This window comes from Giraffa tippelskirchi, chromosome 3 (assembly GCF_054371585.1).
Source record: "Giraffa tippelskirchi isolate mGirTip1 chromosome 3, T2T-mGirTip1v1.2.pri, whole genome shotgun sequence".
Classification (NCBI taxonomy): domain Eukaryota; kingdom Metazoa; phylum Chordata; class Mammalia; order Artiodactyla; family Giraffidae; genus Giraffa; species Giraffa tippelskirchi.
In genome coordinates, this window is record NC_137277.1 from 152,390,193 (window position 1) to 152,405,062 (window position 14,870).

General features: G+C 46.3%; 1 protein-coding gene across 13 annotated transcripts in view; it reads left to right on the top strand.

Moving 5' to 3' along the window:
* The window catches only part of NRP2 (neuropilin 2), a 121,423-nt gene that overhangs the window by 67,697 nt on the left and 38,856 nt on the right, over window positions 1-14,870 (top strand). For 9 of the 13 annotated variants that reach the window (XR_014078976.1, XM_081577751.1, XM_081577752.1 and 6 more), the window contains exons 11-12: window positions 3,287-3,403; window positions 6,289-6,429. Coding sequence is in view for 12 of the 13 variants with exons in the window: in XM_081577751.1 (XP_081433877.1) it covers window positions 3,287-3,403; window positions 6,289-6,429 (258 nt within the window). In the remaining variant the exon portion in view is untranslated. Of the gene's footprint in view, window positions 1-3,286; window positions 3,404-6,288; window positions 6,430-7,635; window positions 7,672-14,870 lie in introns of all 13 variants that reach the window. The other 4 variants (XM_081577749.1, XM_081577750.1, XM_081577753.1 and 1 more) reach the window with 1 other exon arrangement.

The window sequence follows — 14,870 nt, forward strand, 5'->3', positions numbered from 1 at the left end:
CAAGCGTTTCTGACCATCACCTGCAATTTAAAATAAATTTGTATCATGACCCACTTGACTTACAAGCATGAGTACACACACACAAGCACACACTACTATGTGTGTGCATATGCAATATAGAATATCATTAACCTAGCCCGGGCTCTAGGGACAGATTGCCAAGTTCAAGTCCAGCCTCTGCCAATCTCGGGTATCTTAGCTGAAGAACGAGGGTGACTGTAGTATATCTACACCCCTCAGGGTTGTCATGAGGATTCAATAAAATAATAAAGTACTTAACCTCCTGCCTGGCACCTGATAAACTTGTTATAATAAGTAAATGTGATTGAAACAAAAGTTCCCAAAGCAGTGCTAACACGAGTACCCTCTGAAATATCATGGTCCCTATTTTTTTTTTTTCAGAGTCCCTATTTTAAAATGCTAGTCCTGACCCACGACATTGATCCACAACCTGTTAACAGGGTGACATACAGCTTGAAAAAGATCACTGATCTAGAAAGGGGAAATTGAGTCCCAGGGAGAGGAGCCACTTGCTAGGGGCCACTCAGCTAGCTGAGAGCTGACTCATACTTCACTCCTGTCCCCGTTACCCCTGTGCCACGCCTCTCCCAGGCTGGCCCTGCTTTATGACCTACCGAACAACCGCTAATAGCCTTTTCCTCTTACTGCCCCTCCCAAGCTGGCCCAGATGACACTGGAGATGGTTAGCAACAGGTTTCTCATTTCAAAGTCCTCCTGGCCATTCTTTGGAAGATGAGAGTAGGACCTCAACACCCTCCACCCAGCCTCCTTCCCTTTGAAGTCTCTGACATCTGGTTTCAATTGCCGGATAGCGTAACGTGATGGGCAGTTACATCTAAGTGTCCAGTACAAACACAGTGGACACGGAGGCCGGCTGTCATCCCCTCACTTTCATTCACACGTCCTGCCCTCTCACTGCCTTGCCCGCCCCCCTTGCCACTGGATTTAACATTTTACATCTCTGCCAAAAGCTCACCCACTCTGACATTTCCTGGAATCGCTCTCCCAGTCCTTGTGGCTTTCTGCTTTTCACATTTCCATTCATTTCTGCGATTCACCTTTGTTCCCTTCTTCTTTTCTACCCCAAAAGGATAACAGGGAATAGAATGGGCTGGGTTGAGTTGCTGCAGCTAAATAATTTGACAGGGCTACTTCACCTGTTCGTTTGTTTGTGTTTCCAATGATTATTTCTTGCCTTGCTGCCCATAGTTGCTTTACAATGGTGTTGGAGGTTCTGTGACACGGTGACAATTTTGAACTTACAAATTAGGATGCTTTGAGGTTGTTTGCTATTTACTGTGAGTGAGAGGCAAACATGGCAAAAGGAAGTATGAAAGGTTACACGCATAGTATTTAATAGCAGAAAGATGGGAAGTCGACCGTGTAAAAGCTATTCAGTGCGTTTAGTGATTTCCTTCGGCTCCCAGCTTTATTAAATGGTATCCTGAAGGGTGCTGACAAAGATGCCTAATTACATACAGTAGCGCAAAGAATGCATATAGAAATGGTAGGAGCCGCGCACAGGCTTTTTTGGGGAGTCTTATGGGAGGCCAGCCCTGGGATGAAGACCCCACCTCACAACACGCAGACTTAAACATCGGTTTCCAGCATTCCTTGGGGCCCCACCTAGCACCTGACTCATGCTTTCATTCACTTCTCGAATGGTTGCTGAATGAATGACTGGCAGCAACAAATCAGCAAGTGAATGGATGGGTGAATAGATCACCTAGAGCCGAGGGCAGAACTGCCTGCCTGCAGCCAGGTTTGCCCAGCCAGGTTTGGTTGCCTGCTCCTCATATTTTGAATCAGTTGCCAACATTGACAAGTCTGGAGATTTTCCTTGGGATTTTTTTTTTTTTTTGCTTTATGTGTGGGAAGAGACATCTTTTTGCAAGATCTGGCCACATTGGCCACCTCCCCACTTGGAGCCATCACGGTGGTGGCTTCCTTTACATCAGGCATGTGGGGTTCCTCTACCACCTCCTCTGAAGCCCTTTACCCTCCCTGCCCCCCTCAGTGGGCCACCCTCCCTTACAGAGGTGGTTTGTGTCGGAGAAGCATTTGTACTTGCCACACCCTGACCTAAAGGCACAGCCCTAAATGATTTCCACTGAATAGAGTCTGAGTCCCTTTGAGCCCTATTCTTTTCTATTCAGTTTTGTGCAAACAGGAAGTGTCTGGGGTCCCACCTCCCCATGGCTTGGCTGTGGCTTCAGCCCCTGTGCTTCTGATGATCCTGTAACAGATGGGCTCCCAGGTCGGGTTAGCTTTGGTTCAAAAAGGCACTGTCTGACTCAGAGAAAGTAGAGATGAGAAGGCCTGTTCCATGTGCCAGCTGGGCCAAGCCAGGGGCACTCCACTGGCCACACAAGGGTCCATGTACAGACAGGTGTCTTTCGCAGGATGGAACTTACTGTGTTAACCCAGACTTTTTTGCAAACCATTTTTGATAGATGTCGTTCACTATGTGTGTCACTCATACTTGTGTCTTTAAGTGATCTTTTTTTTTTTTTTTACATTTTTGGCCATGCCATGTTGCATGTGGGATCTTCCCTGACCAGGAATTGAACCCACATTTCCTGCACTGGAAGCGTGGAGTCTTAACCACTAGACCACCAGGTCCAGAGTCTTAAACAGATTCTGTCTTAAACAGAACACCCAGGGCATGGTTGAGTCCCACCTGGGGTCAGTGTCACCCACATTCATTACGGCCTGGCATGGCCTTTTGTGTTGGTCTCAGACCCTCTGCAGTAGAGTAAACAAGTGGGTTTGTGTTCATCCCTCTGTCATGGCTGTTTCTACAGCTAGGGACCATTCTCCTTAACACAGGTTATGGGTGGTGTGTGTGTGTGTGTGTGTGTGTGTGTGTGTGTGTGTGTGTGTGTAGGGACCATTCTCCTTAACACAGGTTATGGGTGGTGTGTGTGTGTGTGTGTGTGTGTGTGTGTGTGTGTGTGTGTGTGTGTGTGTGTCCACCTTGGCTTTCCTTTCTCCTTCCATCTTGAAAGGCCCACCCTTGGCTGCTGCTGCTGCTGCTAAGTCGCTTCAGTCGTGTCCGACTCTGTGCGACCCTATAGACGGCAGCCCACCAGGCTCCGCCATCCCTGGGATTCTCCAGGCGAGAATACTGGAGTGGGTTGCCATTTCCTTCTCCAGTGCATGAATGGGAAAAGTGAAAGTGAAGTCTCTTTGGCATCTTCCTCCTGCTAGGTGTGACATAGGCTGCTGCCTGAAGGATTCACTCCCGTACTTTGCCTCTCTGCAGACTCAAAGCCCACAGTTGAGACACTGGGACCCACCGTGAAGAGTGAAGAGACCACCACCCCGTACCCCACTGACGAGGAGGCCACGGACTGTGGGGAGAACTGCAGCTTTGAGGATGGTGAGGCTCGGGTGGTGGTTGTATTTCATCCGGGGTGGCATGGGTGCCAGCCAGTCACAGTGGAGGCTGGTCCATGGCTGGGGCCAGGAACTGGGGGCCCCTTGGTCAGAGGTCAGGAAGGTGTGGTACTTCAGGGCTTGGGGCAGTGGCTATATAACACCTATCTAGAAGGATTCAGATATTGGAAAAACCAGTATACTGGTCATCAGCTGAAATAAGGGTCTACCCAAGGAGAACTCCATTGAGAAGTCTCCTTTCCGAGCCTTCACTTCCTATCTTTGGAATCCACAACCGTGATTGCTGTGACCACAGCACAGTCAAAGGGAGATCTTGCTGTCAGCTGGGTGACTTGGTCAGTGGAACACAACAGTTGGGTTAACTCAGCAGTTAACCATGACTTACCTGCATTTCCCTGTGTCTTCACCATCACTAGCTGAGAAAGCGTGACAGTAATGACTCTAAGAGTGGGCATTGCATTCTCCATAAGGCGAGTGAGGTCAGTGACAAAGGCAGAAGTACGAAAAGCCACCTCAGTTGTCCCTCAACACTCAGGGCCTCTTCATTTCCGATCGACCTCGTCACATGGGAAATCTATATCATTTTCATTTTCTCTCCTAAGCATATCCAACTCAGATTAAAAAAACAATAATTGGCAGAGCCCAAGAAGGACATCACATTTTAAATCTTCCTGCTAAGGCCACAGAATATGAGGACATTCCTAACAAACCACAAATTTTGAAACACCTGGCATTTTTGACCAGGATTAAATGCTTGACAGCCTCAATTTACAGTGAATTGCTGATCATTAAACCAACTGAGGGAAGATTGGTGAAGAGGCTGAGGAAGTGATGGAGACATAAAAACCTAGCACCCAGTCAGTGGATAGATGGATGGTAAAGTCTGTGGAACCCATGCCCTTAACCACTTGACAGTCCAAGGAACTGTGCTGATGGGGTAGATGGCTCCCAAAAATGACTACAAAGAAGAATGGGAGGAGAGCCAAAAATAAATGCTGAAGTTGTATGACTGCAAAATGATAATTTAATGCATATGCTTTTAGGAATGCACTTTTGTATATTGTGTGGGCGGGTGGTGGGGGACACTCTTGGTCAGGGATAGTTGAATTCAGAATTCTGACATTTTAATGAACTTGTTTTTGTTTTATGAAGAGGAGAAAGAGACTTGGAGAATCTTCCAAGACATGTTTGAAAGAGTTTGAGAGCCAAAAGGGGAATGCATTCATTTACTGTGTGGTGTTGGATTAGCAGAGTTAGCTTGGTGGAGGGCAAAAGGAAGGTTTTTATCTAAATGCCAATCCAAAGGAAAATTTAAGAGTTCTGTTGCAAATCAGAAGTTGAATATAATTTTCCCGTTTATAGTGTGGTTTGTCTCATTTGGGGTTTCTTTAGTGGTTTCCCCCTTCTCTCTCTTTTTTTTTTTTTTTAGCAAAAGATCTCTTTGTGGAATTGGGTTCCTGAGATACAGTATGCATATAAACATTCGAGAGGAATTATGCTATATTGAATTACTCCATATTTTTGAATGGAAAAATAGAAATTTAGAAGTTGTCGGGAAAAGGGAATGGTGAGGGCGAAGGGCTGACTTTTCCAAGCCACAGGTTGATGCTGCCGTAATAGATTCCATGTGTTTGTTCTCATGCTGACTTTGGCCAAGGATGGGCAAATATTAAATATTCTTTCTTGGGAAGGGGAAGAGACGAGCAGCACCCAGTGGCAATCTGCCGTGTGCCCCCAGGCCAGCAGGGCCCTCCCCTCAGTGGTGAGCCCTCCTCGTCCCCAGGGTGGGAACAGCTTGTTGCCATCAGTCTGTTGTTCCCTTTCGACTTCCTAACCTGCATTCTAGGTCTTCCCCACGGAAATTCCGCTCTGGGAAGCCTGAGAAGGGAAGTGAAAAGGCCAAAGACCCCACTTCCTCCCTGCTCCCAGCATTGAGCAGCATTTTTCCGCTGTCTCCGCAGCCAAGAGTCCTAATTTGGGTTCCCATTTCCTCTCTTTCTCCCCCCACCCCCACTTCATCACATGTTTGGCACCAGCTCAGACTGGATTTTTAGAGCTGAGTGGAACCTCAAAAGAAACTCTTGGGTTCAGTCTATTCACTTAGAGGTGAACAGCCCTGCAGATGGAGACAAGCCATCGTGTGGTCTCTTCTTAGATTTCCATTCTCTGCTGCCCCTGGAATCCTGGCCTTGGGGCACTCCAAACTATGTGAAATTATTCTTCCTCCTGGTTGGTGCTGAGCTGGGTGGCAGGCTGGTCTCGTTTTTTGCCCTTAACATGCCAAGTTGCCCTCCTGGCAGCACCTCCCCCTGGGGATTCTGAACTGACTGGTCCTCTGAAACAAGAGACCTGGCACAGGGAGGTGAAGGGGAGCAAACAAGCCCTCCTTGTTTGCGAGGTCACTTTCTCCTCCCCAGCCAGCACCTCCTGCATTTCGAACTCCAGCCTCTGCGGATGCCAACGGGCTGCCCATCACTGCTGACAGCCAGGTTGGCAGGATCCCGCCTTCCACCGAGGCACTGGGGAGACATTCTTCTCTGGCATTTAGGGAACAGCGATTTTCACATTTGTCTGCTCTCCAAGGTGGACAGAAGAGGCTGATTAGAGCCTGCAGCCATTCGGTGGCCTCATTTATAATTGCTGACTATGGGAACCACTGGCAGACTTGGCTTTCATGCCTGGGAAGGATGAGACCAAAGGCTGACCCGAAAGCCAACCATCGCCAAGATGGGTTCAATGAATAAGCAAAGGGAGCCATTGCTTTCTCTGCTCTCCCCTTAGGCCCTGCCAGAGGTTTAAATAGCACCACTGTGGCTGTTCTCCGGGCCCATTTCATTTGCCTTGTTTTGGGTTTTGTTTTCCTTTCAGACAAAGATTTGCAGCTCCCTTCAGGATTCAATTGCAACTTTGATTTCCCGGAGGAGCCCTGTGGTTGGATGTACGATCACGCCAAGTGGCTCAGGAGCACCTGGGCCAGCAGTTCCAGCCCCGACGACCGGACGTTTCCAGGTAAGCCATCCATGAGTGATGAGTTGAGAGTGGACTTCCCTGGTGGCTTAGTGATAAAGAATCCACCTGCAACGCAGGAGACACAGATTCGATTCCTGGGTCAGGAAGATCCCCTGGAGGGGAGGGCATGGCAACTCACTCCAGTATTCTTGCCTGGAGAACCCCATGGACAGAGGAGCCTGGTGGGCGATAGTCCATGGGGTGGCAAAGAGTGCAACATGACTAAAGCGACTTAACACACGCGCAAGACCAGCCTGCACCATGTTTTTTCAGCTCTAGATTCCCTGAAGAGCTTCCTAATAACTTCCCACCATGGAACAGTCCTCTGCTCTTTGCCCACAAACCACCGAGTCTTTGCTGACAACGTCACCCAACAGAATAGCTGGTTGGTGGTTCCTGGCCCTCTCTTGTGATTACAGTGCAGCCTGAAAGTTGGGAGGGGGTGAGAGAGGCTAAGGTAAAAGAAGAAGAAAAAGAGCAGTTGGGAGTTCCTAGGAGAGGGATGAGTCAACGTCCCTTTGTTCCCATAGTCAGTGCTCACCATCACCAGTACAGAGCCTCTGGTCAGCTCCAAGCTGGGTATTGTTCCTAAAATGGCTCATTGGGAAACTCCTGGCCCAAACTCCTTGACTGCTACTTCTGGGTATCATCACTTCTGTCGAAAACCAAGTCAAGGGCCTGAACCACTTGGCCTCTCCAAGAACATCGCTGCCAGACCTTGGAATATTAGGAAGCCACCCACTTGGTCTCAAAGCCTCTCCTGACACTGGTGACAGAGTTGTTGTTGTTGTTCAGGTGCTAAGTCATGTCTGACTCTTTGCGACCCCATGGACTGCAGCATGCCAGGCTCCTTATCCTCCACCATCTCCTAGAGTTTGCTCAAATTTATGCCCATTGAGTTGGTGATGCATTCTAACCATCTCATCCTCTGCCACTCCCTTCTCCTTTTGCCTTCAATCTTTACCAGCATCAGGGTCTTTTTCAGGGAGTCGGCTCTTCGAATCAGGTGGCCAAAGTATAGAGGGGGGTTGTCTTTAGCCCTTCTAAGCAGGTAGAAACAAGAGTTATCCACACTCTGTACTGTGGCAGGCTTTTTATAGCAGTGTTCCTGTAAGGTTTAACCACCAGGATTTTTTCTTTTTTAAATCTGCTTTGTAATGCTTGCCACTCTGTGGTGTAAATCCTCCCACTGTGGTTGAACGCAAGCTACCAACATGACATCATCAGAGGCAGAGTGGAGAAGTAAGTAACACAGCCTTAGTTTTTTCCATCACGCAGATACAATAGATATAAATAACTTTGGAGTCATGTGTACTGGTAACATGTATTAAAATAATTAGGAAGTATTGCACTTTGAAAATTTATTTCCTTTTGTTTTTTAATATACTTTATTTCTGGGTAACTTTATATAGTGCCATTGGTAATAATGCTTGTGTTTCAGCAGCTGGCTTACAAACTTCCAGAAAATTCCACAATCGGCTCTCTCAAGCCAGTACATAGTAGATGTTGCTCTAGCACATCACGAGTTAGCTTTCAATGCTCTTGGACCTGAGGCCCCCAAAAGAGTTTGAGAGGAAAGAGGTTAATTCTAGAAATTAGTAGATCATACGTTGCCTGCCTAGAGAAGGAAAGTGGGAGAGGCATCCCCTGGTGCAGAGTCTCCCAGAGTGACTCTGCTGCCCCTCACCCCCAGGCCTGGCCATGTCCCCCCCTCCCCCGGCGTGTTAGTGGAACAGATGCTGGGGGAGCACCACAGGCCGCCTTCTGACTCGGCCTGCACTCGCTTTCCCGGAGGGTCACGGCGTCTGCTCTGGAGAAAAACATTTTCATATTTCAAGTGTTTATCTCTTCAGCATATGAGTGCTCAGAGAGATTAATATCTGAAGATCACCATCGCCCTGGGCAGCGGGGGAGAGCACTTACCCTCGTCCCAGCCTTAATCACCCTCCCCCGTCTCGTTCACGGCAATAATGTTTAATTAATATAATGAGCCTCCTGCACGTTGGAAAAAAATAACTTATTTTTATAACCCAGCCTGGATTTTTCATTTCATTTCCTCTCCTTTGAGACTTGGCCCAATTAATTGGTTGTTTTTCCCAACCCCCACTTTTTATACAAACGTAAAGGAGATTTGCAGGGTGTGTGTCTGGGTGTATACACATTTATAGGTGTGTACCTGTGCATTGTGTGTGTGTGTTTGTGCATGTGTTTCTTTCACAAGGTATTTGTGGTTGTGTCTGTATGTGCATATGTTATGTTTTTATGTGTCGATTTTGTGTGTTTGTAAATATGGATATGCATGTGTTTGGTTTGCGTGCACGTGTAAATGTGTGCATATGTGTGTGTGTGTATGTTTGTGTTTGAGTGTGTTTGTGGTTTACATGCATGTGTGTGTGTGTGTGTGTGGTGTGTATATAAGGGGACAGCTTGGCAAAGGTGCTTTGCATGAAGGGGTGTAGATGATATAGCAAAGGGAGATTTACCAAATCTTATTCAGCATCCATCCTCAGTTTCTTTCTAACAATTCCACTTTCTCCCTTGCACTCTTCTGAGCAGATATTCTCTAGGAAGGCCTGAGGTCAGCCCCATCCAGGCTCCAAGGCTGCCAATTTGCAAGTGACACTTTGGGAAGAGCTTAAGTTACTCTCTGTTTGACAAGGTTCCTCTCTGCCCGCTCCTCGCCCTGCCCTGGCCCTCACCTGATGCCCCGTTGGTCAACCCCAGCTACTGGCTGGAGATCCTCATCCTTGCCCTCATTCCGCTTGATTCATTATACCCTGTGGTTTGGGAGGGCTTTTCAGAGCAATCTCGAAGAGCGGGCAGCAGTCCAACCTTGGCTGGCTGGATAGGGAGAGAAAGAAAATTAGGGCCATGAGGCACTGCTAGATCTAATGTTGTTTCTCCCTTAAGAAACTGAGAAAGAAAATAACAATTTTCCTCTTCCAGAGGAATCCCTGAGGTTTGCAAAAGCGGCCCTTGGACGCCGCCTCCAGAAAACTGAATCATAATATTGTCTTCAGAGCCTTTCTGTCCGTCCTCCAATGATTTAAAGAATCATTTGCTGTATTTCCCACTGTCCTTCTCCTTACAAAACATGACACTGGATTCTAAGCAGGAGAGGATAGAAAGCCCCTTCTGTTCAGGGTGGTCCTTTTTTCTTCTTCTTCTATTTCTTAAAAAAAAAAAAAAACTGGGGCCCCGAGGGGAGCAGTTGGGAGAAAGGAAACAGCTGTGCTTGGTTAGGGGCAGGGCAAATGCTAACGGGTTCAAAATCACAGGACCTTCTAAGTCAAGCCTGAAAGCCACTGTGTCACCCACACTTCACCCCTCCACAAAGAAGAGACCGCACCACTCTTTAAGTGTGCCAGGTGTTTTATCTCCTTGTTAGATAGGTAAACAAAAGTAATTACACTTAAGAAAGGAGGTGTCTCCATCAAGTGCAGAGGGAGAAGGCAGGAAAGAAAAAAGGAAATAGCCATGTTGAAATATCATAACAGGCTATTTGATTAGAACTGTCTGTGAAAACGACTTACATTCCTTAAATGTTTTCTGATTTCATTCTTTTCTCTTGTTTTGTTTTCTTCTTTTCTTTTCCTTTTAAGTAAGCAATTAGTTCGGTTCTTCTAGCTAGTGGAAAGAATTGCTTAAGGCTGACAAGACACCCTCTGGTTTTATTCCACTGTTTTTGTTTTTCAAGATAGTCTTTCAAGACACTCAGAATTTCTTTTTTTAGCTCTTTACTTGTGACTTAGAACCCTGGAGTGTGTTCATAGTAGCCCCTGGGGACCCTGTTCTGAATTCCTGGAGTGGGTTGCTGTGCCCTCCTCCAGGGGATCTTCCTGACCCAGGGACTGAATCCACATCTCTTTTGTCTCCTGCATTGGCTAGGTGGGTTCTTTACCACTAGTGCCACCTGGGAAGCCCTCTCTGAGAAGGCACTTTGCCTTTGCCCTGTAACTGCAATAACACTGAAAATGTTTCCCCAGTGGGAGCCACTGTAGCTCCTGCAGACATTCTCAGGTGCACTGATCGAAAACGGAATTTAGGTGCACTGGTTAGAAACACAATTTTGAGGATGATCAAGTTCAGGTCAGCAAGGAACAAGGCAAAGGGATGCTATGGTGAACCTGTGTGTCTAGATCTGCCCTGCTTCATATGGAAGCCACTAGCCACATGTGGCTAATTTAATTTTAATCAGAATTAAATTCAGCTAAAACTTCAGTCCCTCCATCATACCAGCCACAGCGGGTGGAGAACACGCCAGTCATCACAGGATGCTGTCTTGGTCAGCACTGCTCGAGCACCTTGTGACATGAACACAAGAGTAACTTCCTGGGCCATTGCTGCTGCTGCTGCTCCTTGGTTTGGTGTAAACCAAGAGGCAGATAATTAGGGGGATGTGTCTTTTCTTTGACCCCTTCCTGGGAGTGTTCAGTGCCTGGTACTTTTGTCACTGTCATTCTACCTGAGTGAGTAACACAGTAAAGTCAGCAAGTAACATAGACAGTATCAGAACTATGTCATTCAATCAAAAAGAGTAAAGATACTAAGTAATAGCAATTGTAGTAATAAAAATTGTTTTATTATTATTATCTTCAGGAATGAGACAAGGCTAGATACAAAGGGTGCTATGCCAGGTCAGCCTCAGCATCTTCAAGTGTGTGGTCACCCTAAATATGTGTTTGATAGGTTTGTTGACCTAATGAAGTATGACTTCAATATTACTTCATTTCAGTAACTTTAAGTCATGGAAGTAACATAAAGAAAACAGGCAAAAGCTGTTGGGACTAGTTGGCCTTTATAAAAGGATAGAGCTCTGGCTACCTAGCATTTGCATGTTTATTAGATTGAGAGACCAGAACCTCTACTGTGGATTCAAAAACAAGTGAGAGTAAGTCAAGAATACAATGTTTTGAAATACTCAGATTTTACAAATGGCGGCTATTCCATCAGATGTAGGGCTGTTGTAATGCACATTGGGCTGCTGAATAAATTCCAGGAGTGTGGAGGACCAGGACTATGATTCACCATAGGACATGCACAAAAGAGGATTAAATGTAGCTGGGGATGGTCAGTAGATGGTCACAAAGGAATCAGTGAAAGAGATGAGTCACTTGCTCACAATGGGCTTGATTTGGGGTGGTGAGCTAGCAGTGACTCTTTGAATTAAAAAGCAACTCTCTGAGCTCAAAAGACCTTCCTCATAGGTGGGGCTGATGGCAGCAAACAGTCTAGACACGGAATTGCCATTAGCTTGAATTACTTTCAGAAAGCAGTTACTGTGACTTGGCTGGGGCACAGCCACTACAGATATGGAGACGGGAACTTCTCAGGCTTAGACCAGGCTAGATTAAAATTAAAGACCAGGAGCAGCTGGGCTAAAAGAAAGCCATATTTAAGGAATAACATCAACTGGAAGAGGAAAGCATAGTGGCCCTTCTTTGTGGACTGTAGGGAGGAAAATATCTCTGACTCTGTAGAAAACACAGCAGTAAAAAGGAGAAACTATTTTGCCTTATCTTCTGCAAATCATGATTGGTTGAGTGTGTAGATTGACAGTGAAGGGGCAGTGTGATAATGTCTTGATTGCAAACCTTCATAAAAGCTGACATACCAAAAAAATCAGCTCCAGATAGACTTCTGCAAAACCCAAGCCTGAAACCTCAAATGTCCACAAACTGGTCAATTGTAAACCTTGAGAACATTCTGTGGAGTTCATCCAAAGTCAATGTTTCCCTTAACCAGTTGTTAATTTGAGGAACTTAGTAGACATAGGCTGACCTTGGGAGGCCAGCTGAGGGGCTGACTCACGTTTTAAGCATGACCTATATGAAGAGACTCCATCTCCCGCAGCACTAAATAGTCTTTCAGATGGCTGTTCTAGCAGGAGGGCAAGATGCTAGCCAGGAGATGTGTGTGTTGGACAGATGGTGTGTTTGGCTTTGCGATAGCCAGGAGGATAGACTGGTGATTTATTTCAGGGTTTGGTAAGGTGTCGGCGCCATTGATTCCATTGCTGTTGGGCCAGGAACATTCACATGATCACCCAGCACTTATGCAGCTGAAGCCAGATGTGGTCGTAAATCGCCAGGTGAAATGTCAGGAGACCCTTCCTAGAGACAGCAGCAGGTTAAGATGCCTGAGCGACCTTGTCCTCTGCACTTCCTCTCTGCCCTTTTGAACTCCTGTTATTCATTCCCTTGTGATTGTTTTCCCTGTGTCATAGGCAACAACAGATGTTTTGAGTCAAGGACCTAGCAGAATGCCTCCCAAGTATGTCAGGTCTGGGAGGAGAGGGATTGTATCTTTGGGACATTTTTGTTTCATTCTCTTTCTGCAGCTAAATGTATTTCCTCTACATTGTTTTCTTGTTGGAAACCATCCACTGGCAACATTACTGCCATCAAACTACAAAAAAATAAAGAAGACAACCTCTAGCAGGCAGACTTGGTTCTTAACCAGTCAGTTGTCATGTTTTGGGACCTCTTAACCATCCAAAGGGCTTTTCCGCTAAAGTCCAAGCAAATCAGTAAAGTAGCCCACCCATGCAAGGCCAACCCTCTGCTCTATCAAGTCATCAACAGTCATTGTCTGCTAAAACTTCTGTGTTTGGCAGTGGTGGGCCATAAAGTAGAATGTTCTAGAAGAGCAAAGTCCACTGACATTGCATGTGCTTCACTCACAGCAGAGACAGGGTTGCCGGGACTCAAAGGAGCTGAAGCACTGAACTGAGCAAAGTACACATTTAAAGAGGCCAGGGTTATATTTCCCAAGGAAGCAAAGACCAGGGTCTTAATTCTTCAGGAGTGAACAGGTTTCTTAGTCAGAGGACAGAAATTGGCTGTACTTCATGGAGGAATAGAAGAATGACATGGGGAGGGAGGTGGGTGAGGGGTCCAGGAAGGGGAACACATGTAAACTCATGGCTGATTCATGTCAATGTATGGCAAAAACTATTACAATATTGTAAAGTAATTAGCCCCCAACTAAAATAAATCAATTTATTAAAAAAAAAAAAAAAAGAATGACGTGTCTAAATGACAGTGGGAAAACTTAAAACTGAATTTAAGACATTTCTGACAGTTAGGGCTGCACCCCCAACCAAAAAAACACCAAAAAAAAACACATTGCCAGCATGGCCTTTGGAAACTCCTGCTTTGGAGAATTTAAAGCAAAGGCGGACAGCTATGCTGGGGATGTTTTCAGTGTGGTTCCTCTGAACAACAGGGCTGGCCCCTTCTAAATGGTCTTTTGGGGCCCCACTCTCATTCCAGAATCAGGTATTCTTTTATTTTGTCTACTGTAGATTGACCCAAAAGACATGTGGTCAACAATGCCTGGTGTATAGCATGGGGCTGGCCCATTTCTGGGGTTAGGACGTATCTGGGAACTATCTTATTCCAGAGAACATCTTTACTGTCCTTGAGCCAAACCTTACTTCCTTTGAGTCTCCGATTGGTCTTCCCAGGTTATTGGGGCTCTTTGGACCCTTTTTCTTTCTAAAAGAAACAAAAAAGCCAGCAAAGCTGAAGTTCCAATACTTCAGCCACCTGATGCAAAAAGCCAACTGACTGGTAAAGACCCTTATTCTGGGAAAGATTGAAGGCAGGAGGACAAGGGGGCAACAGAGGATGAGATGGTGGGATAGCATCACTGACTCAATGGACATGAGCTTAAGCAAACTCCAGAAGATGATGAAGGACAGGGAAGCCTGGCATGCTGCAGTCCACAGGGTTGCAAAGAGTCAGACGTGACTTAGCGGCTGAACAATAACAGGAGGCAGAGTGTTCAGGGATGGTAGTAGAAATAAAGATCATAGCTTTTATGGAGCTTCTACTGTGCCCCTGTTCCTATGCAAAGCACTTTAAAAGGCTCTTGCCATTTCCTCCTCCTTCCAGCCCTATGCAATATTGCTATTATTGTATCCATTTCACAGATGGGAAGACTGAGCCTTTAAAAGATTAGCAAATGTTAGGATACCAGCCCCCATGAGAGGTGAGGCTCTGGCGATTTTACTTGGTCCAATGAGGGTTCAGATCCTACTTCCATCCCTCTCTAGGAGTGGTCTGGGACACACTTTTCAATTCTCTGAGCCTCTGTTTCCTTTTTGGTAAAAATGGAGAACATCATACTTTTTCACAGGAAGATTACGGAAGACAACGAAGCCCCCAGCGTGATGTCTGGCACCACGAGGTGCTCAACTCACATCAGTTCTCTTGCCCCTGCTCTTCCTCTCCCCCTCTCTGGGCTTCTCTTGACCGAAGTCATTCCTTCATGATGTCCTGCTTCTAATCAGTCCTCTCTCAGTGACAGGCGGGGACGTTTTGCAGCTCAGCGTCCTTCTGACTGATGTCTCCTGCTAATTCCTTAAATTTACATATCATCTTTCTTCCCTCGAGCTCATAGCACTTAACAGACAAGTGGGGCACAAGTGATTTCAC